This window comes from Microcebus murinus, chromosome 4, assembly GCF_040939455.1.
Source record: "Microcebus murinus isolate Inina chromosome 4, M.murinus_Inina_mat1.0, whole genome shotgun sequence".
NCBI classification, from domain to species: domain Eukaryota; kingdom Metazoa; phylum Chordata; class Mammalia; order Primates; family Cheirogaleidae; genus Microcebus; species Microcebus murinus.
Window position 1 is genome coordinate 16,828,635 of NC_134107.1, and position 27,043 is coordinate 16,855,677.

A 27,043-nucleotide genomic window follows, 5' to 3' on the forward strand; every position below is an offset into this window, starting at 1 on the left:
ACCCTTAACTGTCTCTTCAGGCTCTAAAAGCCTAAAACCCTCAATTCTATTGATTTTGTTTGTTGTTTTGAAACAGTGTCTCACTTTGTTGCTCAGGCTGGTCTAGACTGCAGTGGCATCATATCATGCAGTGATAGCTCACTGCAACCTCAAACTCTTGGGTTCAAGCTATCCTTCTGCCTCAGCCTCCTGAGTAGCCCAGACCACAGGTGTGTGCCCCCACACCCAGCTAATTTTTTTTTTTTTTTTTTTTTTGTGGTAGAAACAGGGTCTCATTATGTTGCTCAGGCTGGTCTTGAACTCCTGTCCTCAAGCCATCCTCCTGCCTCCACCTCCCAAAGTACTGGGATTACAGGCGTGAGCCAATGCGTGTGGCCCTCAACTCTGTTCTTAAAACCAAACCAGAGGCTAAAGATTCCGAAGAATGAGTATTACACTGCCCCAGACATCAGGCTTCTTTATGATGTACGCTATCACCAAAAGGCGGTCAGATCTTAGCCAGACACAGCATACAAGCCAAGTCCATTCTTCTTTCTGGACATAGACCAATAACCATCACAAGTTGTTTTCTATAATTAGAATACATGACTTTCACAATGAAAAAAAGATGATATAGATGGTCAATACTAAGCAAAATCAGGAAAGAGAAAAACAAGGTGGCCTTCCACCAAAAAAATAAAAAAGCAAAAGGGAGGAGGCCTCAAGTGTCTCTGATCCCAAAAAGCTCTTAGGGAGAGAATGAAAGGACCCCTTGTCCATGTCTCAGATCCTTTTCTTCCCCTATTCTTGCCTACCTGAGGCGACGGCGAGGGTCAGAGGGTGTCCCAGTCCGACGGGCAGTGCCATAATCAGACATCATACCATAATCCAGGTCATCATAGCCCATGCTACGCTGGTCATCCTCTAGCCCATAAGGCTCTGGATGAAAACGATGCAGATCCACACTGCTCCCACCTACCCGAACCTGGGGCTGGGGCCCATACACATCCTGTCTACTAGGTGCCCTGTAGCCTTCCATGCTAGGCCTATACCGCTCCTCAATACGGGTCACCCGGGACAGACTGCCATAGTTGTCACTGCCACCTGGATAACCATCTTCATAGTGGCGGCTATATCCATCAGGAGGGTAGTGGAAGTTCCTGGGAAGGGTAGCAGTGCCTGCTTGCCCCACATAGGGACCAGGTCCCCCATTGCCATTCTTGCGGAAGTCACGACCCAAAGTCTGGATATAGTTGTTAGAAACTGATGAAGCATCCATAGGCAGCCCATCTGGTCCCATAGGGACTGGTTGTACTGTCCTTGTTGTCACAGTCTTCACTACTTTCTTAACCTTCAAGTAAGGAACAAGAAAAAGAAAACTAATGAAGAAAGTGAGCAATTAAATATTAGACCACTCTAAGAAACCCCTACACCTCTTCTAGGTCTCTTTACCTAGAAATGCCTTATAGTCTGCCATCTATCTTTCTTCCCATCCTATAGGAAGTCCCCAAACAAAAAATTGCCCTAGCAGTAACCGTGACTATAAAGGAAGCTATTACAGACTCTGATATACCTGTCTCTTCCCCATTCCATTAGGTTTTCCCATATCTCTCTTTTGTTAATCTTTTCTGCCTGACCAGAGATTACCTTCTTTATGCTATCACTACAGATCAATGGCCCTTCATTCACCTTAATTAAGTGCTTAACCCCCCTGCTAATAGAGATCACAGGAAGATCTCTTCTATCACTCCCAGACATTAACATTATACAAGTCTTAGCATACAGTGGTCTCTGTGCGCCGAGTGGTTCCATCATCTGAGGTCTCCACAGAGACTACAGACATGGCTCCCTCAGGGTCTTCCTCCGTGTAGGTCTCCACAATCTGCCCCGGCTCCTGCATCCTGGGGATGGTGCTATACAGAAGGTGACTGTGATCCTATACAGAAAACAAAAAAAGGAGAAAGCTATTATTAAGCTGTATGTATCAACAATCCATCCTAATGAGAAGCATAAGTGATGCTGCAGGAGACAGGGACTCCTCATACATCTTCTAAACTTGCACAAAAGGACAGTAGACATAATTTCCCAGTTCTAGTCATTTGACAAACACAAACTGAGTTAACTATAGCCACATCAACATCCAAGTGACAGAGACAGCGGATTGAACTTCCCAGTCCTGGTCATCTAAGTGAATATGAATGAACTGTGTTACTTCATCTACATTTGAGTGACCCTTCAAAAGAACAGCACACCCAATAAGTAAAGAACTTTTAAGATAAACCAGAAAATCCCAATGAGAGTCATATTTTGACTGGCTCTATGTTACTCTTCAGATACTGCCTAAAGGCTCAAGACCAGCCAGATTTTAGGTAGCGTTTTCTGCAACATAGAAATATGCCCACTTTAGAAAAGAAATGCAGTGCTTGGGGATCAAAATGGGGGTGGTGGTACGGTGGGTGTAGTGATGAAGACCAATGGCCATTAAAATCCATTCCAAAACAAAACTACATATATACTTTAGAGCTCCACTTTATTTTCCTAAATGAAAGAAACTAATTAATAGGTGTTTATAATGTGCCAGGCACTTTACAAGACACCAACATGCTCTTATAGGCTGGGGGAGATACAAATGAAGCAACCCAGGCCTTGAGACAAAAAAAATTTACCTGAGGTCCGTTGAGTTTCAAATCTGAAAATTTCTGTCTCTCAAGGTCAGCATCACCCACAAATCGGCCGTTCTGAAACACAGCCCATAAGAAGACAATTCATTTTGTGGCCTTCCTCTGCTCTATCAAACATAAACGATCTTTTTTCCAAACAGGAAAAGGGCTTTCAAGAAGATATTTGTGGCCTGGAGTCCTTGTGTCAGTACTCATAAAAGAACCACATCACTCCTTAGTCTTAGCACTTTCCTCAAAATTGGAATCAGGCCTGGAACTCTGGCAGACTGGGTCTCTGCAACATAAGAATGTAAGCTCCATGAGGGCAGAGGGTTTTCCCCCCCTGGTCAGTTTTGTTTTAATGATGTCTCTCTAGTGCCTTGAGCAGTACCTGGCACATAATAGGCACTCAAAAACTTTCGCAGAATAAATAGCAGAGACTCAGATAAGTTACTCTTTACTCAACCTTTTCTGGAACACCATTAAGAATATAAGGAAAATTGGGGATGCTAAAGTGGGGGGTTTCCAAAAGCCTTCTTTATTGTTTCATGAACCTTCATGCTCTATTACCACTGGAAATTCCCATTCCAGGCAGTGTTTTAAGGAGAGAAGCAAGAGAGTCTCCCTTTCCAAATACGAAGAAACAAGTACCCCAACTCCCCTCACAAAAACAGAAGTCTCAACATTGTCATCACCAATTATTTGAGCCACAGAATGCATTCCAAAATATCATTAAGTTGTTCCGTCTGAAGCAGCAGGAAATAATCTAATGACTTTATACCACATAAAAATACATTTGCCTGCTTCTCTTCCAATAGAATACAGTGAGAGCCAGCCACCTTGGGAGACTCTTCCCCCACTCCATCCCTATTACATACTGAGTGTAATGCTGCAGGGAGAGGAAGTTAAACATTACTTTCAGGAAGAAGGAAGGGTGTGGTTTCATTGCTGAGCAGAAGTTAAAAATAAGAGAGAAACCACGTACTAAATCTTGGAATTCCCCACCACCTCCAAGTCTGATCAGTCCCACTTTCCCCTTTCTATATCTGTATCATCCCTAACCCTCTATTCCAGTTCCTATAAAAATCCTAGGAACAAACACACAACCTCCTTCAAATTCCTGATTATCCCCCAATTGGAATTCTGTCCTCTCACCCAACTGTAAGGCTCCTCAGTATGAGGGACTTTCTCTACCTTAAAAAATAGATGTTATCAATGAAAAGGACTATCAGGAGATGAGCATTATTCTGGTTTCCACCCAGAGATCTCTTAAGATGCTGTCTATCATGCAATGCCTCTCTCTCATACACACTCTCTCTCTCTCTCTCACACACACACAAATAAAACCTCAGACAGATTACATCACAGCAAAGTCAGACTAGAAAAACCAGAGGAAACACAAGATCCTTCTCATTTCTAACACCAACTCTCCCAAGTCACATCATAGAGTCAGCCAACCCAGAGACCACTGGCTCCTGTGGTTATTTGGGTTAAATAGCAGCATGATGCTCCCTCTCCAACTCTAACCAATAGAATTAACAATGACCCCTTCCTCCAAGACATGATTTACACAGCCAGGAAAATGAGCACACACAGACAATATGGAGCAGGAATACACAATTTATGGACACTGCCACACCTTCTGAGAACAGACTGTTCCCTTAGCAATACTGAACTGGAGCTGAAAGCACAAGATGCCCAACCATTAAGCAGGCATTTACTTATCTGAATTTTTAATATGAAAAAAAAAAAAAAGAGAGAAAACAAAAGTAACTTGAGTATAGCTCCAAACTACACTATCTACCATTACTAGAATTGCATCCCAACCTAGAAAATCTACTCCAGTAAAAGAATTCGTCATATGGATGCTTCAGGAGATTAGGTCCACCCAACTCAACAGCAATATTCCTTATCTCTTATCAGTATTTGTCACCCCTGGAAAGATTCACCAGGAAGCACAGGCAATGGACAGCCCATCACCAAGAGGGGAGTAGCTTCTCAAGAAGGATCATAGCCTCTCTGTGACCATGCCAAAGTCCTACCTGCAGGTCTGTTGGAGAGAGGGGTTACCTGATGCCGACGGGTGAGGGTGCCGTTGGCCATGAGTGGGTTGGCATCTTGTGGTGAGACCCGGACGCGTTCCAGTTGCGCCGAGACGTGGCGCCGCTCCTCCTCCAGCGCCCGGGTCAGCTTCTCAAACTGAGCCTCTTGTTCCTTCACAGAGGCCAAGATGCTGGCGGTCGACTCCACCTCTGAGTCGTCCATGAAGGTAAGGGGCGGAGCCGCCGCAGGGCAGGGTATAAAGGAAGGTGGATCACAAAGGGAGGAGGAAAGAGGGAGAAGGCCCCCCTCACTTCACACTAGCGGGAAGGGGTAAGAAAAAGGAGAGAAAAGGTCACAGGTCAGAGAAGACAGATGAATTATTAATCCCAGAGCCAAAGATGCCCTCTCATGGTTTTACTGCAGTGCAGAAAGCAAGCCACCACCAAGCCTGGGAGCCCATCACCAGTATCTGCTCAATGTCCTTTGCCCAATACCCTCTTCAACAACTCACTAGAAATAACTATTGAAAAGAAAGGTTCAACCAGATCCAAGTCTCTACATTATTGGTAAAAGAGGGAGAATTTGGTATAGTCATGACATGAGATTAGATTATTTTTTCCTAGAAAAATTTGCTGGTATCAACTCAATGAAAGCTGTAACTCCATGGTAAAGACAAGCACTCACTGTCCTGCAGGAATAAGCCACTTCTAGAGATAATGGGTCAGTACAAATCTTACTTAATCTCTCCCAAATTGGAACACTGCAACTGCTGTAGTGGCGCCAAAACAGACTAAGTTAATGTGCTAAATGAAAATGCCAATTAAGAAATGGAAGTAGTAAAAAATGTTCCACCACCAAAGGTAGGCAACAAAATTAAGGCCTCCATGTTTAATATATTTATGAAAGGGCCTTTCTACTTTCTGAAACTATACTACAAATATTGAGGGCAAAACATGTGCCTTGACTACAGGAGGAGACAAGAGAGTGCTAGAACTACAAAAAGCTTTATGCGTAAAAAGGCACTATTTTCAGGAACCTTCACCTCTTTGGAAAGTAGGAAAAGGAGTATTAGGCTCAAACTCTGAAACTGTGCCTTGAAGTTCTGATCCGAAGGTCCAGACAGCAATGGCTAGAACTTCCCACATCTTGTAATCCTACAGAAAGCTCTAAATAGACTATTCTTTTACCCCTTTAATTATTCCAACTCAGGGTAGATAGATATCCAAGTACCTAGAACGTTTAGGGGTGCTATTTACAATAAAAGATAGTTATACAGGAATGAAGAGGTCCTCATACCCTTATTATATAGACAGCAAGTTGGCTAGTAAACTAGTCATACTATTGGACTTAATGGGTTTTCTCTCTTATAGCTATGGGAGATTTTATAGCCAGTTCAAAGTAAACAATGTTGAAATGCAGGTTTTAGAATAAATCTTCCCTATTCTCCACTCTCTCAACCCCCAAAGAAAAAAGGCACTTGAAAGATTTTTATTCTTAATAAATGTTTCCATACACACCTGTTAAGAGAAGGTCGTAATTGATTGGTTTAACAGAGAACAGCCCAGTCTAGATTCAAAAAATCATGGAAGAAGCATCCCAGCCACCACAGCAAGGAGGAAGCAGGAAGGAGAGAGCTGCAGAAATATTTGGAGGAAAAATGGGAATGAGAAGACTATAAAATATACCCAATATATAACAAGAGGAGCAAGGGGCAATATTAGGGATGAAAGGCAGTAATTTAAAATATGACTTGGTATTGCTTAAGGTGACAAATGCCCTTTGGACTTTGCTGCCTTCAGACACCTAAGCCTTGGAAGTAGTTTTCATTAAAACCTGGATTCTACAGTCAGAGTTCCTCACTTGTACTTTCATACAGAATCAGTAACAGGTTATAATATGGATTAAAATCCACTTATCCTGTTTCCAGCAACCAAATTGAGAAAAAAAATTGCTGTTGGGATGCCCTTCCCCCTCCTTCAGCAGAAACCTCAAAGCCCAGTCCCAGCATGCCCACAAAGACATTGAGAAACCAATTGCAATAGCTGCAGTAGGGAAGACATGTGGGGACTGGCCTAGGCTGAGCCTTCTGTTTCAGTTCCCTTTCCCACGCTCCCCAGAGCCCCACTAAGCACAGATTCATGGGCCTGTCTTAGAATGTATGCAGCATTCACCAAGCAAGAGTACCCAGAAGAAACTGACAAACAGGTGTCCAATAAATGCCTTAATTAATTCAGTCCCTAAATTTAGAGACCGTGGTAGCCCTTCCCTGAATTCTTCCTACCATAGCTCAGGGCTCCCACAATCACTTATAAACTACTATTCTACCTTTCAGTCCAAAGCCCATTGCCACTTTCTCATGTTCCCATGAGAACCAATAGGCCAAAGGTCTTTCTTTAATAAACACCCTTATTTAAAAAAAAAAAAAAAAGGTACTCCCCTTCATCTCCATTTCTTCATTTTAAGAACTTGCCCTTATCTGCTGTGAACAATGACCTATGAATCTTCTACACCAAGAGGACTCTGAGCTCAAGAAAGATTCTTCCAGTCACCAAGTTTCAACAGTGCCTGAACTGCAGTTACCACACCAGCAGTCTCCACCCTATAATCTTCTTTACTAATAAAAGCTCAAACTACCACTACCATGGGGCATACAGTTCTACATCCCTGCTCCAGAGAGAAAGTGTTTGTCACCCTGTCATTGATGGCCATGTTTTGCCCTCCACAATTTAAATTCAATGGGGTAGGTAGAAAGGAAGGTAGGAAAAATACCCAGGGCTCTAGGTCAGAAAGTAGTATCTGGAGAAACATTAGCTTCCCTCATCTTCATGGCTTTGAAGCTGACCACCTGGCTCTATTTTGGAAAAGACGACAAAACAATTAACCAAAAAGAAAAGATCAGATTCCTAGGTCTAAAGCATGGGGAAACATGCTGCCTGAAAGAGGGCAGAAGCAGAGGCTGTGTGGGACAGAAGACAACTCAGAAGACCAGTCCAAGTCTTGGTTCTGCCACTAGCCAAAAATGGCAGTAAGTCCCTGCCATGTTCTCATCTGCAAGATGCCAAACTCTAACTCAGAGTTGCTATGAGGATCAGGTGAGATAATGTATGTTATACAAATATGAGGTACTAAGTTGTTTCAAGAGTTAGTTTCTATCTTCCAATTACATTACTTCATGGTAATATCTCAGTCCCAAACTATTCTGTGAACTAGTAGATGAAATTAACTGGATCAGGAACATAACTGGGTTCTACAGAGTAGATGAACTGGTTTCCTACTCCAACTCTATTTACTAGGAGGTCTCACCTAGACCAGGTGTTTTGTCTAATGCCAGGCAGTTGTCACAGCATCATACATCCATCATAAGTTCTTAATTTCTTATTTGAGGCCTTAAGCGTTTATTATACCAAGGAGAAAGGGAATGTGAAATGAACTGACAATTACTGAATGTTTTAAATTTATCATCCTGGAAATCCTTACGACAACCCAAAGGAAGTTTTATTACAAATGAGAAAACAGACTCATAGGTGAAGAAATTACTCAAGGTCTCACACTTAATAGCAAATTTTGAATTTAACCCCAGGTCTATGCCATTCCAAAGCTTACGTCTTTCTGTGCTATGCTGTCAAGTCCAAATAGAGGTGTAGTACAAGATGGATAGTTCAGCTCCTCTCCCCTACAACCTTTCAGAACTTTCTTCCTAACTATCACAGGAAAAAAGGGAAAGAAAAGGTTTCTATTTTTCTTCAGGCTATACTTATCCAGACTATCTACACAAAAGTAAGGGAACAGAAAAAAAATGGGAGGGAAAAGAAAGCATGAGTACAGGGAAAGAATGAAGCTGTTAAGGCAAGCTATAGCAAACAGTCTCGTAACTCAGAGACTTGAGTTATGGGAAGAAATAAGATTCTTCTCCATGCCTTACACATCATAAAAAGATTACACTATAGACCATTAACTGACTTTGGCAGATAGAGTTAAGGAAGTTTTATGAGTCCAACCCAACACCTTTCCAGGTTTGCCACTTAATATTTTCAAATGGATTACACTTGCTCTCACTAAAAAAAAAAAAAAAAAATCAAGGAATTCCCAAAGCAAGAAAAAAGTACATAAAGTGAAACCTGTTATACCCTAAGACTAGTTTTTTAAAAAAATACCTGGTTTTGCTCTTAACAAGCCAGTAGTCCTTGGAATGATTTGTTCTATTGTAAACTAGCTGTAGAATTATAACTTGGAATTGTGATTCTTAGAAGAGCATAGCCTTTGAAATCTGACTGGGTTCAAGTTCCAGCTGTATTGCTTATTAGTTATATGACTTCGGGCAAAGTACCACTTAATCACTCCACACCTCAGCTTTCCTTTCTGTAAAATGGAGAAATGAAAATACATAGGGTGGCCAGGTGCGGTGGCTCACGCCTGGAATCCTAGCACTTTGGGAGGCCGAGGCAGGCGGATTGCTCAAGGTCAGGAGTTCGAAACCAGCCTGAAAAAGAGCGAGACCCCCGTCTGTACTATAAATAGAAAGAAATTAATTGGCCAACTAATATATATAGAAAAAATTAGCTGGGCATGGTGGCGCATGCCTGTAGTCCCAGCTACTAGAGAGGCTGAGGCAGAAGGATTGCTTGAGCACAGGAGTTAGAGGTTGCTGTGAGCTAGGCTGACGCCATGGCACTCTAGCCCCAGCAACAGAGTGAAGAGTGAGACTCTGTCTCAAAAAAAAAAACCTAGTACTTTGGGAGGCTGAGGCAAGAGGATTGCTTTAGCGTAGGCCCAGGAGTTTCTACGGAGCTATGCAATGAGCTATGATGATGCCACAGCACTCTAGCCTGGGCAACAGAGCAATACCCAGTGTCAAAAAAAAACCACACTGAGCCTCCTACTGCAGAATATAGTACCTCTAACACTACAGAACTGTATTACATAACATCCAAGCCAGAAAGGTGGGTCCTCCAGATACCTAAAGGCATTTATTTGCCTTAACTGGCATTTGCCCCCCAAATTCAAAGAAATTTTTGCTGTTCAACCGCAAACATAAAAAACAGAAAATTGCCATTTGGCTTCTAAATCAAAGGAATATATTTTATCAACTTCTTATCAGCTTTTATACTGGAGTCCAAAGTCTAAGTACCCCACCCCACTCCACTTGCTGTTCCACCTTCTGAAGCTCAGTCAGAATAATTCTAGTACTTCTCATTTCCCTGGGAAGACTCAATTCTAGTACGTCTCACTTCCCTGGTAAGTCTCATCTCTACGCTAACCCCAAGTCCCCGGAGCTGATTTGCATTAAGATATGAAGTCACAAAACCTATATTTTGGAAATGGCCTTGTCTAAGTGTTAGCAGTTTCTGTGCTTCCTCGTGGATCTGTTTCATGCTAGGCCCAGCTTCTCCATTTAGAGTACCCAAAAGGCTGATCAAAGAAGCCTTACTTTCACAAGGAAAAACTGGATCTCACTGTGTCCACCATGAATCTCTCTGATGAATTAAGGGAGTCTCTGGACAAATCACCCTCCTCTTAGGAAAGAGTGATGCATTCTATCTGATTGGAAAGTCAGAGAAAAGAAGGACTTTAACATAAAACATATAAAAGTTTATTTTTAAATACTCCTTGTTAAATGGAGGTTGGGCTGGCAACTTCTATATATCAATAGAGCACCTTAAGCTTACTTCAGTCTTACAATCCTTAACCAAAGTTACCTGCCAGGATTTAAAGTTTTTACTGACTTAAAAAAAAAAAAATCACCACCACCATCATGACCTCCTGAATTTAGAGACCAGATAAAACATTCTTTTTGCTCTCTTTTCCACTCCCAAATATTCTGGGAACCCCCCTAACCATAACATACTAAAATGGCTAAGTGCTGGGCTGGCTTTGAAGTGAAGGAAGGGTGTGGCTCTCAGCTAGTGAGGGGGCCCAGGACTGAAAAGGTATGGAAAGAAACAAAACCTGCTTCTCTATGGAGCATGCATGACACACACACAGGACTGGTCTAACAAGTCCTTCTGATCTCTCAGGCCAGGCCGCCTCCTTCTCCTCCCCCATCCACATGCCTCTCCAAGGCTCTCCACTCGGCCAGATAACACTGAAATTTCTCTCAATCCCAAGAGAGAGTCAGAGGAGACACACACAGTTACTTACCTGGATCCCTTTGCAACCTAGCCAAAGGTGCCTCACCTATCCTTAAAAGGAGAAAGCAAGGCTTTAGGGAGAGACTGATAAGGAAACAAAGATAAGAGGGAGGGGTCAGACTAGAGGAAGGGGAGAGGCCAAATGCCTTTTTCCTTCCTACACGAACAGAGAGAGAGAAATAGAGAGGGCGGTCAGGTACACAATGGGAAATGAAAAAAAGTCTAATCAAAATGGAAAGGCACTGTTTAAGTCTGTCATAAAAGAGAAATCCTAAAATTAACTGGGACACCTTATACCCTTCCACACCCTAGGCTAGAAAAAAGAAATGTTCATGGAAAAGAGTTTACTAGAGGTCACCCAACTGTTTGAGCTCACATTCCTTTTTGAAAAGGCAGCTTCTCACCAAACTCCCTTACTTTCTATCTACAGCATACTTTCCACCTCTTTACCTATCGTTTGAAGATAACTTGGAAAAAATGGAAGCATGTAATACTTACACAGTCCCAAATCCTCACAGTCCCAAATCCTCAAATCCCTAAACAGTGCGACAAGACATCCCTTCCATCAAGTTTAGAGTATACTTTCTCTTGGGGGCAAGTAATAGGGAGAGACAAGGTGTAAATCTATGAAGAAATCAGAAGTGTTAAGGTCCTATTTCAGCTACGGGACAGGTAACAGGAGGAAATATCTCTCTTTTATCTGAAAGAAAAAAGAAAATCCTACCTTATAGGGGAAGAAAAGCTGTGTATTATTAATTATTGATCTCCCCCTCGGAGTTATCACACATAATCCTTTCAACACCCACTGGGGTAATGGCCTCTTTTTATGGATAAGCAGACTACCTATACATCAGAAGTATTGTATATATAAGAAGTACTGAGTATCTTGCCCAGGGTCATCAGCTATTAAGTGGTAGAAATGCGTAGGTATGTTCTACTCCAAGTCCATGTTTCTTCTCCTTGCTACTGGGGAAGGAGCATGAAATTTCTATGCTTCCTGTGGTTAGAAGTCATTCTAGCTCCAACAGAGAAATTAACCCAAAGTAAACTATTTTGTGTAGAGTGGGAAGGCAGCAAGAAAAGATGGAGTGGAACCAGCTAGACCTATGGGTCTTACCTTCACTTTAAAGCACAAGACCCGTGCTCGCTTCGGCAGCACATATACTAAAAAAATTGGAACGATACAGAGAAGATTAGCATGGCCCCTGCGCAAGGATGACACGCAAATTCGTGAAGCGTTCCATATAAAAAATAAATAAATAAATAAAGCACAATACCTTACTCAATTCTGGGGAAGAGTAGCTTGCAGTCTACCTCCAATTTATTTCTCCTTTTATAAGGAGCAAGTAAGGCCGGGCGCGGTGGCTCACGCCTATAATCCTAGCACTTTGGGAGGCCGAGACGGGCGGATTGCTCAAGGTCAGGAGTTCGAAACCAGCTTGAGCGAGACCCCGTCTCTACCAAAAGTAGAAAGAAATTAATTGACCAACTAAAAATATATATACAAAAAATTAGCCGGGCATGGTGGCGCATGCCTGTAGTCCCAGCTACTTGGGAGGCTGAGGCAGTAGGATCACTGAGCCCAGGAGATTGAGGTTGCTGTGAGCTAGGCTGACACCACGGCACTCACTCTAGCCTGGGCAACAAAGTGAGACTCTGTCTCAAAAAAAAAAAAAAAAAAGGAGCAAGTACTCGGGAGGAAATGTGCTAAGGGCAAAAGAGATACTACTTTGTACAAATAACCTACCTACCTTTCCACTGGAAATTCTGCTCTAGAAATGTGACTACATACCACATCCTCTGATCACCTCCCTATCATAAGAAAGAAAACCTAATCACAAATATCCCTACTTTCACTTTTAATGTGACACCTCACTAAGCCAAAAGCAAAGATCAGGGTTGTGGTGGGAAACAGAAGGAACTAGAAGCAGAGAAGATTGTGCTAGCCAGCATCAGAACAGAGGGGAGGGATTGTTCTGGCGGTATGTTAGCAATCTGCCTCTAGGGCAGCTGTCCTCCTGGGCAATCAAAGGCCGGTTTGTGTATGTGCTCGGGCACCAGCCAGCTTGGCAAGAAGTTGAGGACTTAGCCACCCAATCCACAAAGTGAGAAGAGATGCCTGTTTCACAGCTGGAATGGAGGGCAGGGAAAACACAAAACAAGGGAGAAAAGGGGGGAGGGGGAAACAGAGTGTTACAGGTGCTATTTCAGTCTAGACATAGGAGGGAAAAATCCCAGGAAGCTATGAGCCATTCCCTAGTTATGTGCAAACATTAGAGAACTGCCAGTAACTCTCAATACTGAGTAGGTAGGTCTCCTGCTCTGTAAATAGTAGGGTGCCAATTGGAAGGATAAGACCTAAAATGTAAAGGCCTCAACGTTACCTGTTTCTGTCCCATTCAGACCCAACAAGGTACCTGCAATATATACAGCAAATGAACATTATTTAACATCTATCTCCTTCTAGAATTCCTTTCTTAATTAAATCACAGAGATCCATAAATAATAACAGCGCACACAAAACTCAGTAAGCTCCCCAGTGCTAAGAGATCGAGGCCATTTATATAACTCAAGTGCTAAGGCGCAAAAGGCCACAGTCAGAATTCACACTCTCTAATCCCTCAGAGTAGCTAGATGCTCTGAGACCCATTAGATACACAAAGGCTGCTCTCTTCTCAGTAGAGCTCTGTAGCACAGTTGCTCTCCAGGGACAAAGAGATTTCACAGGAGAACCACAAAGACATCGCCCCTCTTGGTTCCCCCACTCCCAGCTTTCTCACTTCCTGTCACAGTAGCACCAGACCACAGTCTCCCAGAAACAAACAAATACAAAGTGCTGGATTCTGGGCTGCTGGCCAACCGCATTCCAGGGCATCCTGTCTACCAATCACGGGCCAGAGCCCCCACTTTGCCCTGCTCAGTTCCTTATCACGTTCGGGGGAAAACAACCCTCCTCTCTGCCCCAAGCCAACACTACATAGGACAAAGCTCAGGCCTTTAAGAATCAGCAGAAAGACTGTGTGTGGATCTAAGAGTTTGGAGGGAGTGAGGGGATTTTTAAGATTCCTACTTGGCAAGTTTCTTCACTTTGGAGGCACTGCACTGGGATTTTAAAGCTACTGCTGCTGTAACATTCTGCTCAACTACATGTGACACATTCCCCAAGAAAGCTCTATCATGACAATCTGATCATCAACCTGGATTAAGTCGATGGAACATTTCCACTTGGAGAACTACTTTAGGACATATCCTCTGTCGCCTTCTCTATCATTCATTTTCACTGTTTTCAGTCTTTTAAACTCTTTTTTCCTACAAGCATAGAGCTGATTCCTAAGACAGGCCCCACAGAGAACAAACAAAGGCAACAGACTCCACCCTACAAAGAGACAGTTTATCAGGTGCTGAGAGCAAAGTTCCCAGCTTCTCTGGAGAATAAGAGGAAGACCACTAGGAATTGTACAGAAGCCCTGGAGGCAAAGATGTCAAGACAGCAACCTTAGCTTTTCCTGCTCACTACCCCCTAAAGTGGGTCATGGGCTGTAGATTTGGAATCTAGTCAGCAAAGAAAGCCTCCATTCTTAATAAGGGTCCTCAGCTGATTCCAAGAATCGGCTAAATGATACATTTTTCTATTATCTTGTACAGCCCATTGGAAGTTAGCCCTAAACCCCAAAAGCAAAGAAGTAGAGATCAAACTCTATTAGCCAGAGATTCTTGAAATCCAAAGTAACACCCTTTGCCCAAAAGGCTCAATTCCCTATGCAAAAAAACTGCACAATGCTCAGAATTCTCTAACCAGAGGGACATTCCAGGAACTAACTAGTAATATGCTCTAATTTCTTATCTTTTCTCATCCCTTTCTTTCTCCTAGACCTCTCTTCCCTTCTTGGACCTGCTAGAATTACTCTGGGCTGAACACTGACACAAAAGAGGCTAAGTAGTCTAAAATAGCACAACTTGGATTTAGTCCTTATCTGGATCTGTATAACGAGGTAGAAGGGGTAGTGCAGGAATATATACAATAGTCAGCCATTCTAGGGTTGGAGAGAAACGAATATTTAGCAACACTATGCTTTAGAACAGAACTTCAGCAGCAATGCCTAGCCACTGCAAACTCTATCACTGAAGCACACACACAAAAGTTTATGAGATCTAGCATGGAACCAAACTATTATTTTGCTCTCAAGAATACCAAAAAATTAGCTACTACTGTTAGTATTCTTATCCAATTCTCCCTCGTTCATAGCCCAGGCCAAATAAATCTGAGTCAATTAAACATCGTAGTATGGATATATTACATATATTAATACAAAAGCAGATAAAAATAGTACCATCTAGTTGGGGAGAGTTTTCTAAGACAAAGGGAATGAGTGGGGTGGGGGAGCATGTGAAAGACCCCAGACAAAAGAACCAGACACACCTAAGTCAATGCTGCTACTGTTCCAAAAAGGATGCTTGGCAGCTTCTCTGCATCAAATTGAGCAGGTGAGAAAGAAAAGAAGTGCTGACTCAGAAATATAGTCATCCTAGGGTACGAGGGTGGGAAGGAGACAAGTATAGCCAAAAGATTACAATTCAACTTAGCTTACCAGAGTTCCCAGTTCTAATTGTAACTCTAGCTGTTTGCAGACAGATTTAGAAAACCCAACCAAACGAATAATGAATGGGTAAGGAAAAAGTCCCTGGCGGGCCTAAGACTTAAGCTGAATAGTCTCAATGGGTAGAAAGGATGAATCTGTTTTGCTATCTAACAACCCACACCCCTCTCTCTCCAAAGCAGGCCCCAAAACTGAAAGAATTAGAGGGAGGGGAGGCAGAGAAAAGAATGTGACTGGGAAAGGTTTAACTACATTCCAACTAGCCAACATCCCACATAGTACTAACAGTGCTGAGAATCCAATCCCACTACATGAGAGTTGCTAGACTCTGCTAACACACACCCAATTCCTGCACCACCCCCCACTTCCAAACACTCAGAAAAGAAGGGTAATTGAGATGGCCTGATGAAGGCACCAGCTGTTTCCACCACCCTCCCTTCCCTCCCCTCCTGAGATGGCTGGTTCAAACTCACATCAAACACTTAATACAATTGACTGGTCAGTAGGAAGGAGAAGCTTGAACTAAAATAGCAGGAAGAGTGCCAACTGGCCCCACTTAGAAGGAATGCTTTCTTGGCTCAATTTATAAATAAGAAGCTGTTGTCATCCACTCCCTTCTGCCCATTTATGTTCTCCTTTCCACATCCTACCCCTCAGTTTCAAATAGGTTTCAGTTTCTTCCCTACAATTCCTTGGTCTATTTTCAAATGTCAGAAAATACAGGGGAAGTGTATATAAGGTTGAATGTAAAATAACATCTGAGAGATTAGAAAGCTTCCTGGACTACAACAGCCAAACTGAGTACAGGGCTCCAACATAGGGCAATATGATAAGAGTAAATATAGCACTTGTCTACATGTTTCAAGTAAGGAAAAGAAAGGAGCAAATGTTATGCAGCCATACTTGAACACTGATGGTGGCATGATTTCCTAAAGCCCCAGTAGCCAGTTTAGCATACTAAGGTGACCAGCTCCTCCCCCACCCATATTCCAAGTTGAACAGAGTTAGCCAAGGAGGAAGAAAAGGAAGCCAGCACTTCCTTTTCAGACAGGAAGTTAACATAGGCCCTTCCTGTCCAGTTTTAAACAATTTGTCCAGCTGAGTTTCAATACTAACATCCTCTCCTGAATTTGTTCCATAATTTCAAAATGGAGAGGGGAAATGGAGATATGGTCTAAAAGTTTCCCTTCTCTCTAACAGGCAAGTCCTCCACTTCATGCTGTGTTGCCATAACCTCCAATTCAGGAGGCAACATCTGTAATTCCAAAACAATACAAGACACAGAGGTAACTTCACTTTAATCACCGTCTCACCATGTCTACTGCTATGAACTAGTCTCTACTTCTCACAGTAATTAAATAATAAACCACCTGAGAAATAACATATATACATAGCTCAATTCAAATGTTCAGGTTTTGTAGTCCTCAAATCAGAGTGATCAGCATCACCTGGGGAACTTTTCAAAAAAATACTATCCCCCATCTACCTCAATTTTCTGGAGAAGTCTGGGAATTCATGTTTTTAAAAAGCCCTTATACTGATTATGACAGCCTGCTGGGAACCACTGTACTGACGCATCCCTGACAATCCTCTGACCATAACATTTCTCTTGGAAAAAGGGCACTGGTTATAAAATACATTATTTGAGCCTGTTTTACTGCTTACCAGACAGCTCACATCATTATTCAGTCTGGATTAGAAGCTCTTTGAAAGCATGAATTTAAATATAAGGACAGGTGAAACAGCACTGTCTAAATTCTAAAATTCTAGACTCAGAACCTAGAAGGGACAACTGTGTCACTTGCCCGCACTACCTTCTTTGGAATCCTGAATTGCTACATTAGAGAATATCCCTATTTACACTGCAGATTGGGCAACCCAATTATTTTTAAAAGTCTTAAATTTTCCTCCAAAAAACAAAGAATTATAGCCAAATTTTCAAAGATTGGTCCCATATTATATCCCAAAAGAAGTCCAAAGTCTTAAATCTAGCATTCCAAGACTCTAAATAATTCTAGCACTCTTGACAAAATAGAATAGAAATAACCAGAAACTCTGTATTCAAGGGTTACCTCTGACACTTACCCAAGCAAGTCACTTTAACTTCTGGTTTAAGTAACAAGTGAATAGCAAAATATCTTTAAAAGAACCACAAAGAGAAATATTTCCATAAGGAAGCATGTGTCACTTTAGAGTTAGGAAAGAAATGGCATTAAAAGACATTCTTTAAAAAAAACCAAAAAGACATACTCTCAAGACAACCACAAACATCTTGGCTCAATCTATATATGCTGAAGTAATACATATCAACTAGTTTTTTTAAGCAACTTCAAATTTTGGAGGAATCTGTGATTGCCTGGAGTATTTCTCATGCAAGATGATACAGTTACCTGACCAGTGGAGGAGATGGAAGGAAAAAAAATATTTCCTGATTGAGGTCATCTCCCAAGGATAATATTAAGTAACAGGATGACAACTAGATAAGTGTAATTAAAGGGAGGAACAGAGGGTAACCAGGTCAAGTACCAGGGTTGAAAACTCCAAACAGACAGAGGGAGACAGAGAGACTCTTTGACTAAGGTACAGACTAGCTAAACCAGAAATCTTGAGGGAAAGTAAGAGTAGGTGATTCAAGACACAGGTACTCTGATAATTAAATATCCTTTTACTTTCCTACATCAGGTTGCCATAGAACATCAAATTACTAAATAATTGGTGCTTCCTCCTCAATTTTAATTGGTCCATTAAAGTCAACCAGGTAAAGTGGCTCAGTATGTGCTTTAATAACCCCTAATGCCTAAACATACACATGGAAAGGGAAAATAGAGACATACAGTTAGTTATCAAAGACAAATTATCTCCCTCAATGTGCAAGACAGATATATGTAGATGGTGACCTATAAAGGGGTCCCTGAATCCATTAAATCATAATGATTGATTAGGGCTGTGGGCAAGCAGGAGCTTTTTGGTCAAATGAGCAAAAGGAGAAGCAACAGACAAGTGGGGCAAGCATAATATTTGGTCAAAAGTACATAAACCAAACCAATAAATGTACTCAAAAGGAAACTATACCAGGTCTAGGCTGTCACTCCTCTTGTTCATAGAAAATTGATTCTGTATATAAGATGATGGAGAAGTATGTAGTATTTCTCTGGGGAAGAAAAATTCTGATCTCACTTCCCAAATACATACAGACTTATTCGAAGTAGTTGCCTTACTACTATTCTCCAAGACAAGGGTCACCAACCTATACAAAATTTGCTATTATGCAAATTACTTGCTAACTATATTATACTTTAATGGAGCTTCCACAATAGGATAAAGACAAAGGCTGGGTCAGATGCTATCTCAACTCACAAGGAATACACAAAAAACTGGTAACGAGCTGGGCACAGTGGCTCACTACTGTAATCCTAGCACTCTGGGAGGCTCAGGCAGGAGGCTTATTTGAGGTCAGGAGTTCAGCCTGAGCAACAGCGAGACCCTGTCTCTACTAAAAATATAAAAATTAGCTGGGTGTGGTGGCATGGGCCTATAGTCCCAGCTACTCGGGAGGCTGAGGCAGGAGGATTGCTTGAGCCCAGGAGTTTGAGGTTGCAATGAGCTAATGATGATACCACTGCACTCTAGCCAGAGCAACAGACTCAAAAAAACAAAAACAAAAAATTGGTAACAGGGGCCTAAAGCGAGGCCCTGGCCTTGTCTCTGGGGCCTAAAGTGAGGAGACAACTTTTCAGGGTACAAGGTCCTAGATTATTTCCCTTCTCCCCCCCCATCCCCCCAGGTACATTCTCATTGGCCATCTCTAGACAGTTCTCTTACATCTCTCCTCTTCCCCTATCTTTCCTGCTCACTAGCAATAACCAGCCTCAGGGCCTTTGCACTTTCTACTCCTCTTATCTACATGACTCTGTCCCTCATTTTTTCTGTTCTCTCTTTTACATGAGGCCTTCCCTGACCACTCTATATAAAATAACCTCATTCCCGTCCTGGCAATTCTTATCCTCCACGCTACTTCTTCTTCTTTTTCTTAATAGCATTACCACACTTTGACATACTACGTAATTATTAGTTTACTTACTATTTGTCTCTCACAACTAGAATGTAAGCTCTGTGAGACAAGTAGTATGTCTATTTGTTTACTGCTATATTTCAATGCATGGCATACTGCAGATTCTCAAATTTCTTTCGAATGAAGATGTTTTACTTCTTCAATTAATATAAAAAGTTAAATATTAGAAAAATAAATCAACTTTGTTTCCTTTCATTTTCATTTCTATACTTTTCTTTCCAGTTGTGATCTTGGGCCTATGAAGAGGCCTATGTAGCCTTACCTGCCTGTTCGGCTGACCTTCAGCAGGGTAGACATTCAAGTGGCCAACTATGCCCTGGTTTACAAAGTAGCCAATGAAGAGTAGAACAGCACAGAGGTTACAGAGCTTCCCCCCATTCCAACAAAGAAGCAGGAAAGAAATCAGATTGGCATCAATTTCTCTTTTAAAATAGAGTACTCTATTTTAAAAGTGTACTGAATATACACCAGCTACTTTATTTCAATGAGATTTACTTCACTTGCAATGAAATGGGAACTGCAGGTACTTTGATAAAGGTATTGAAAAGTTGACCCAGTTTCTATAACAATGTCTTATGTCCTCAATCATCAGAACATATCTTGGTTTCTTAAAATACAAACTCCCTAAAACAAAAATCTTTCCACTCCACAAAGAGACCTCCTAATGTGAGATACTGCATTCCAATATAGAACAAGGGAAGCACATACAAAACTGACAATTTATTCTGGGGAAAGCAAATTTCTTTTGTTCTGTCAACTGAACCTAAATGAGTAATTAATTAAGAAATGTGGATGAGATACAAAAATCAAAGATAAAAACTAATCTGAATTACTAGATCAATATTCTTGAGTTACAACTATAATCTTAATCTGGATCCAACTGAAACAAACCAGAAATAATATCCTGATACTTGTACCTTTACCACATGGGTACAGTTTATTCTAGAATAAGAATTTAGAAAGGTCTTCCCATATTGTTAGTGAGGCAAAATGATACCCATGAAAACCACCAACCTACAGAAGGAAAAAATGATAGGGGAAGCAAAAGGAGGCAAAGAGAGACAAAGGGAGATACCACAGAGAATAGGAAAGTAAACGAAAAGGAGAAAATACAGGAGAATTGATAGAGGAAATACAGGTAAAAAAAAATGTGGGGAGTTAGGTTGATGGAGTTATGGTAGGAGGCTATGGAGTGCCAATAGAAACTGGCTTAAATACTATTCAGAACACTAGTTTCACGGGTTTATTTTGTTTTGTTTTGTTTTTTCCCTACAACTGCAGAGCCAGACAATCATGGGTTATTTAATATGAAGAAAAAGAGAAAAAAGGAGAAAAATTCTAGGCTGGAAAAACCCTACAAGTTTCCAGGCAAGGCTGCAGCATCTAACAAATTTGTATTTCCCACAGGCCACAGCCTGGCTTTTCCACATGTAACAGCAGACTCCTTTCTTAGAAACACTCTTCACAGGAAGCATTCATGAACTCAAGATTTCTACACGTCACAGTTTTGCAAATGTCCATAAATAAGGGCTGCAAACAGAATGTTTCCTGAACACAAAAGAGGGAGCTTATTTCAAGAAATGGGAGAGTAAAAGCCTGCCTTCATTTCTATGTAACTGTTTCCTGTACAACCATTCATAACTGAATGTTATCCTACAAAATCCGCGTTGGATGAGAGAAACTTAGAGGTAAAGAATCTGATTCGGAGTCAACAATAAACCCAAACAAAACCTTTTTCAGTTCATTCTCTGCCAAAGTTGAAGAAAATCTACTCCTTGCATGCTAGAATTCTATCTCTTGTAGATATAAAAAAGGTGTAAGAAATTTGTATCGCAGGTTTTTTCCCCTAAAATATCAGTCTCTGAAGAAATTAGTAGAAGATACTCAAGTGTTGGCACTTGTTTCTCCTCCCCCTCCACCACACCTCATTTTACAAAAATTTACCCATTCTCAAACCACTGCTGTTGAGGACAACCATGTCCACACAACTCCCAAAGTCGCCTATTACTAAAAACATTTTTTCATTAAAAAAATTTAAAAGTTAGCTTACCCACCCAGGAACCCATTTATTCTGTAAAATAAGTATCTACATCTACCATAGAACTTCAAGTTTTAAATGAACTTAAAGGACACTTAGTCCAACAGACAAATGAAGTCTGAATTCATTGAATGCATCCATTCTAGTAGCTAACACTAGGCATTCCTAAGAGCTGTGCACTGTTCTATGACTTTTAAATATATTAAATCAATTGTCACAAAAGTCCTATGAGATGGTTAATATTATTACCTCCATTTTACAGACAGGGAGACTGAGGCACAGACGAGCAGTTTTACACAGGTTACACAGATCCTACACAGCAGTTTGGCTCCAGCATCCATGCTCTTAACCACTATGCTATGCAGTCCTGTCTCACCGTACTGTGGAACTCTCAGATTGGAAATTCCCCTTTTGATCAAAAAATATAAAATAATAAAACTTTTGTGGCAAAATGTTAAAAATTGGTGACTAGGTGAAAAAAAAGTATACAGGAATTATGGTACTATTCCTGTAACTTTCCTGCACATTTGAAATAAAAAGTTAAAAACTGCTTTTGCCATCATACAATGGGACATGTTTCCTGAAAGTCATGACCAAATTACCTATTGCTGATCAGCAAAGGCGGCTTTAAGAAAACTCTTTGGAACTTTATAATGATCGTGCTATATGTTTTCCCCCAAAATCAGTACCTCACTGATTCCTATCAAGGGCTTATTTAACCAAGACTTACTGAGCACCTCAGTATGTACCAGACACTAAGACAGGTGCTAAAAAGATATAGAGATAAGACAGCACCTACATCCAAGCAGCTCACAGTCTAGAAGGAAAGATAAGCATAAATACACAATTTCAACAGTGTAATAAATACATTATTTGAAGTACCTCCTACAAGCCTGTTCCTGCAAGTTGATATCATTCCAAAACACATACCTGAAAATTCTCTGAAAGAAATTTTACTGATAATCAAACAAAGTTTGAGACATTTCCAGAAGTTTAACAAATTAGGACAGCAGTGGTACACATGTGGAAAGATCCCTGTACTAGAGATTAATATAATATCCATTCTAACATACCCAGCTCCTCGAGGGCTCTAAGGAAAACAGATCTTTTACATACATTATCCCAACAGTGGTTGTGAGGAGTGGAAGAAGGTTGGAAATCTAAATGAATACTGACTCTGCACCAAGATGAAACACTCCTGCCTCTAGCAAGGGCTCATTTTAGTTCTAGCTGTTGTTTCCATTCTCTCTGAAAAATGGCAGTGTATTAGTGGTTAAGTCCATGGACTTTGTAGTTAGTCAGACCAGGGTTAATCCAGGCCTCAACCATTTACAGGCAGCGAGATTTTTAGCAAACCTCAGCTTCTTTGAGGCTCAAATTCCTTAAAAAAAAAAAAAAAAAACCGTTGTTGTGGAAAATTAAGTAAATATTAAGTTTATGCAAAATGCTTAGTACACAGTAAAAAAAAAAACCCAACAAAACACAATGAGGGGAGGTCCTAGCAGTTGGTACCAAAATAGAAAGCAATAAATTATACAGAGCTAATCATTTTGTTATTCCAATTGATAATGATCTATGCTTAATTTATTTGCATCTATCCTATCTCACCCATCCCTAGAGATCAACTACTTCATAAACCTAAGGCTGGACTGTAATTACCTGGAGCTTTTCCCTTTTTTTTTTTTTTTTTTTTTTTTTTTAAGATTTCTAATAGTCCCAATTTTACACTAGCTGAGAGAATATATTCTAACCTCTCTGAATGTCCATGTTGGAACCCTAAGAAAGGTACTAAATAAACTCTAATCACTCAAAAGAGACCCCTCATATGGAACACAAGACCACTACCTTATTCACATAACAAAGAAACCAACAGTATATAAGAGGCAAACAAGGAAAGAAAAATCTGCACCACTCATACTTACTTGTCATCATTTTTTACCCCAAAACCAAAATCAGAAAACCAAAAATTAAAAAAAAAAATTTACTTATCCACACTCCATATTATAATTTATGAAAGAACCAGTGGAGATGAGGTAAAAGGCAAATCTTCGATCTTATCACCCCAAAGGCTCTATACTGCACATCAGCAAAAACAATGCCTTAGTTCGTGGAAATAGTCTTGGACACTAGTTAACTTGGATGTTCATTGCAGCTACACAAAGCCCAGTATTTAAAGCCAGATCCAAATCAACACCACTCAGTCATCCAGAACCTATTTTCAAACTGCCTTTGTACTCCTCCTTCAGATTCCCTCATCCCTCCCCCTAAAGGTTGAGTGGGAAACCGACACTCGGCAGCAACAAGACCAACCCTCCAAAGATCCACCAAGAAACCTCCCTAGGCTGGAGTCAAGGCAGAGAACATTTTGAAAGAAAATTTGGTAAATATTAAACTACAGCTCAATGGACTGTACACATTGTATTATTTTCTTTTTTACTGTACTTGCTATAATTATGAGATCCAGACAGCAAAAATTTCCTGCAGCCCTTGCCTAGATTATACTAAAAGGAGGAACAAAGTTGTTTCCTCCTGAAGCCACAACCTTACAAGGATGAAATCTTTCAAGAAATACCCTCACTCTAGAAAAGAAATTCAAGGATGTCTTCTATTCTAAAAAAAAAAAAAAAAAAAAAAAAAAAAAAATGGGGGAGGGGGAACAAAAATCAAAGGATTATTAAAGATACATACCAGTTTAAAAAGCTAATGAGCAGCTTATACATTAAGGCCCATCCTGTTACAATTAGGGCAGTATCTACTCCAGCTATAATTTTCAGACTGATTCACATTTTCAAAAGAAGAAAGAAGAGAATACCCCAGTTTTCAGCTACTGATGAGTTGGCTATATAATTACCTAAAATCAGTACTTTTGCAAAAATGTATTTGCAAAATCAAATTTTAAGATTAAATATAAGATATGAAAAGCACAGTCATGAGCTTTCAGCTCTAACAGATTTGACTTCATGGTAAATTAAACAAAAAACTCACCTCCAAAAAACAACTTTCAACTTTTTATTTTTAAAAATAAAAATTCCCCTTGTGTCTTCTCAAATGCATTGTAAACACTAAAGTTTGTATAAGTAGTTTCTCTAAACCTAATCTTATTCCACCCATGGCCCTTTCAGAAAGCACAAAGCTGAACATATTTTCAGGTGTGTTGCCACTTTACTCAGGTGAAATAAAAGCATGATTAGAATTTCCTTATGGGGAGGGCGTGGAGAGAAAAAAAAAAGAATTTCCTTATCCTCTAAGCATATAAACCAAATGTTATCGTATTTGCAGATTTAACATACAACACCTCCACAAACCTTTCAGGAGGAAGAACGGGATGGCAATCCAGTTAACATAAATCCATTTGTTTTCTTTTATAAGGCAAAGCAGGGAGGATACGACTAGCAGGAAAATAAGGCTCCCACCCATTGCACCTGGAAAAGTAAAAGAGGGATCCACCCAGGAACAGCAGGCTGAAACCGATCTGGGCCGTTCAAACTCTCCGGAGGAAAAAATAATACCATTTAAGCTGCAAAGCTCCCTGCAACTTTCCACTTCCACAAATCCAATGATAAAAGGAAAAAAAGTTTTGAAACATATGAAGAACCATCTGTATAACTAGCTTCCGATCCGGACAAATTCCTTTCCCAACCCACACGCAACATGCCAAAAAACCAACTTTTGATTTGGGCTCTGAAAACAGAAGTACATATTAGCTTAATCCAGAAAAATACATAAAATCAAAGAACACACCAAATTGTAAATTTACACAACTGTTCTTACCCTTCTGTAAGAATCTATTCAGCTTCCTGTATTAGAGAGAACTAGAAGTTTGCTTCTAGGTCTTGTATATTTTACCTTTTTTAAATATAATAAAATACCAAAATCGCCCCAAAGTACTGAAAGTAGAAAGAAAAAAATTACTGCTTAAAAGTCACCCATCAGCATAACAGATTGTCTCCCGTTTTAAATTCCCTCCGGTTACCGTAAGACAAAAATTCAACTTGGTTTATCCTCCTTTGCCCGTCTGTACACATTTTTTAAAAAGGCACACACCTCAAATGTGGACTTCAAAAAACCAATCCTTTAAGAAAGAAACCCAAGGCTTCGCAAATGTGCTGAGAAAGACAAATCCAGCAGTGCAGTTGATTTTTCACCACCTCTTCCTCCTTTCAGGATCTTTCCTGCTCTTCTTTCTCTCTCTCCCTCTCTTTTTTTTTCCCCTCAGATCCAACACCTAAAATGGAAGTTGCACCCAGCCAAAGGCAAGGGAGCCTGGGTGGTGACAAACTGATCTGGCAGCCCTACCCCCTCGCTTTCCTAAGTGATGTCAGCCCCTGTGAGCTTCCAATAGGAGCCAGGCATAAATCAGGGAGCTGACCTTATCCAATAGGAAACTTTATTATAGGAAATTAAAAAAAGAGAGAGAGGAGGAGAAAAGAGACAGGGGGAAGTTTTATATATATTTATATTAAAAGCGTAGACTGTACGGTCTCTGAGGAATTACTGCAGAGCTGGGGGTAGAGGGCGTCAAGAAACAAGGGCTTTTTAGAATGGCACACCTAAGCCTCAATTCTCTTTGATGGAGGGTTCTTGCTCCCTCTCCTGTCCTATCCCGGTGGGGAAACAGAAAAGAGCTGATTTTATTTGCCTGCTGCTGTTTGGCTTGTTGCTTTCTACCCCAAAGCGCTTTCCCAAAGGAAGACAGGAAGGGAAGGAGAGAGAAATCCTAGAAACAGGAATACTGTGTGTTGATTGGGATGATAGGGGCTACCTGAGGTAAACTCTCAATTTCATTGTTTTGGTTTAATTGCATTAGAGCTAATTAGAAAAAGAAATGCCTAGACTTTTTAACAGTTTTTAGTCTCTATGCTCTGAACTAGAAGGAAACCAAATTCATTAGGCTGTTGAGGAAAGTCACTGTCTTCCCATTTGTCCCCAAATCAAAATAATATGGGTTTGTGGGGAAGAGGAAATGGAATCCAATAAACAAGCAATATATTTAGAAGGGATAACAGAATTGGTAAGGACAAGTAAATCTCACATCAAGAAAATTTTATTTCTTTGTGAACTTCAAGCTTAAGATGATATAGTTCATACATTCTCTTTTTACTTTTGACCTAAATAAAGGGATTATCAGGATTTTTTTTTCTGAGTTAAGAAATATTAATATTTTTAATATGTTCTTAAACCATGAAGGACAGGGGTTGGATTTTTTTTTTTTACATACTTGATAAAGACTAGTACTTTATGATTATTCACTGATTACTAAAACAAAGATGAATTGAAGATGTCCTTTTTCTTTCTTACTGAAAAATCTAAAACCTACCCTGTAGACTGCTGCCAAATGACTCTTCATAAAGTTTTCATACTCTACTATAATGGTTAAGAGCATAGGTGTTTGCAGTCAGACTGCTTGGCTTCAAACTTCACCTCTGTAAGTACACACACTCAAATACATGTACTACTATATGACCTTGACCAAATTAATCTCTCTGAGCCTCAGTTTCCTTAATTATAAAATGGAGATAACTATA

At 40.5% G+C, this 27,043-nt stretch overlaps 1 protein-coding gene and 1 non-coding gene across 9 annotated transcripts in view; one reads left to right on the forward strand and one right to left on the reverse strand.

Annotated features, from left to right (window-relative positions):
• The window catches only part of CTNND1 (catenin delta 1), a 45,488-nt gene extending 19,684 nt beyond the window's left edge, over nt 1-25,804 (reverse strand). For 3 of the 8 annotated variants that reach the window (XM_012749889.2, XM_012749892.2, XM_012749882.2), the window contains exons 1-6: nt 25,563-25,804; nt 6,200-6,316; nt 4,710-4,999; nt 2,646-2,717; nt 1,763-1,915; nt 795-1,330 (exon numbers count right to left, since the gene is read on the reverse strand). In XM_012749889.2, the coding sequence (XP_012605343.1) occupies nt 795-1,330; nt 1,763-1,915; nt 2,646-2,717; nt 4,710-4,904 (956 nt within the window). In that variant the 5' untranslated portion in view covers nt 4,905-4,999; nt 6,200-6,316; nt 25,563-25,804. The remainder of the gene's footprint in view (nt 1-794; nt 1,331-1,762; nt 1,916-2,645; nt 2,718-4,709; nt 5,000-6,199; nt 6,317-25,562) is intronic. The other 5 variants (XM_012749891.2, XM_012749886.3, XM_012749890.2 and 2 more) reach the window with 5 other exon arrangements.
• On the forward strand, nt 11,951-12,060 carry LOC142870730 (U6 spliceosomal RNA). The gene has a single exon (XR_012919075.1). It is a non-coding gene; the product is annotated as a U6 spliceosomal RNA (small nuclear RNA).
• Nucleotides 25,805-27,043: the final 1,239 nt, after the last annotated feature.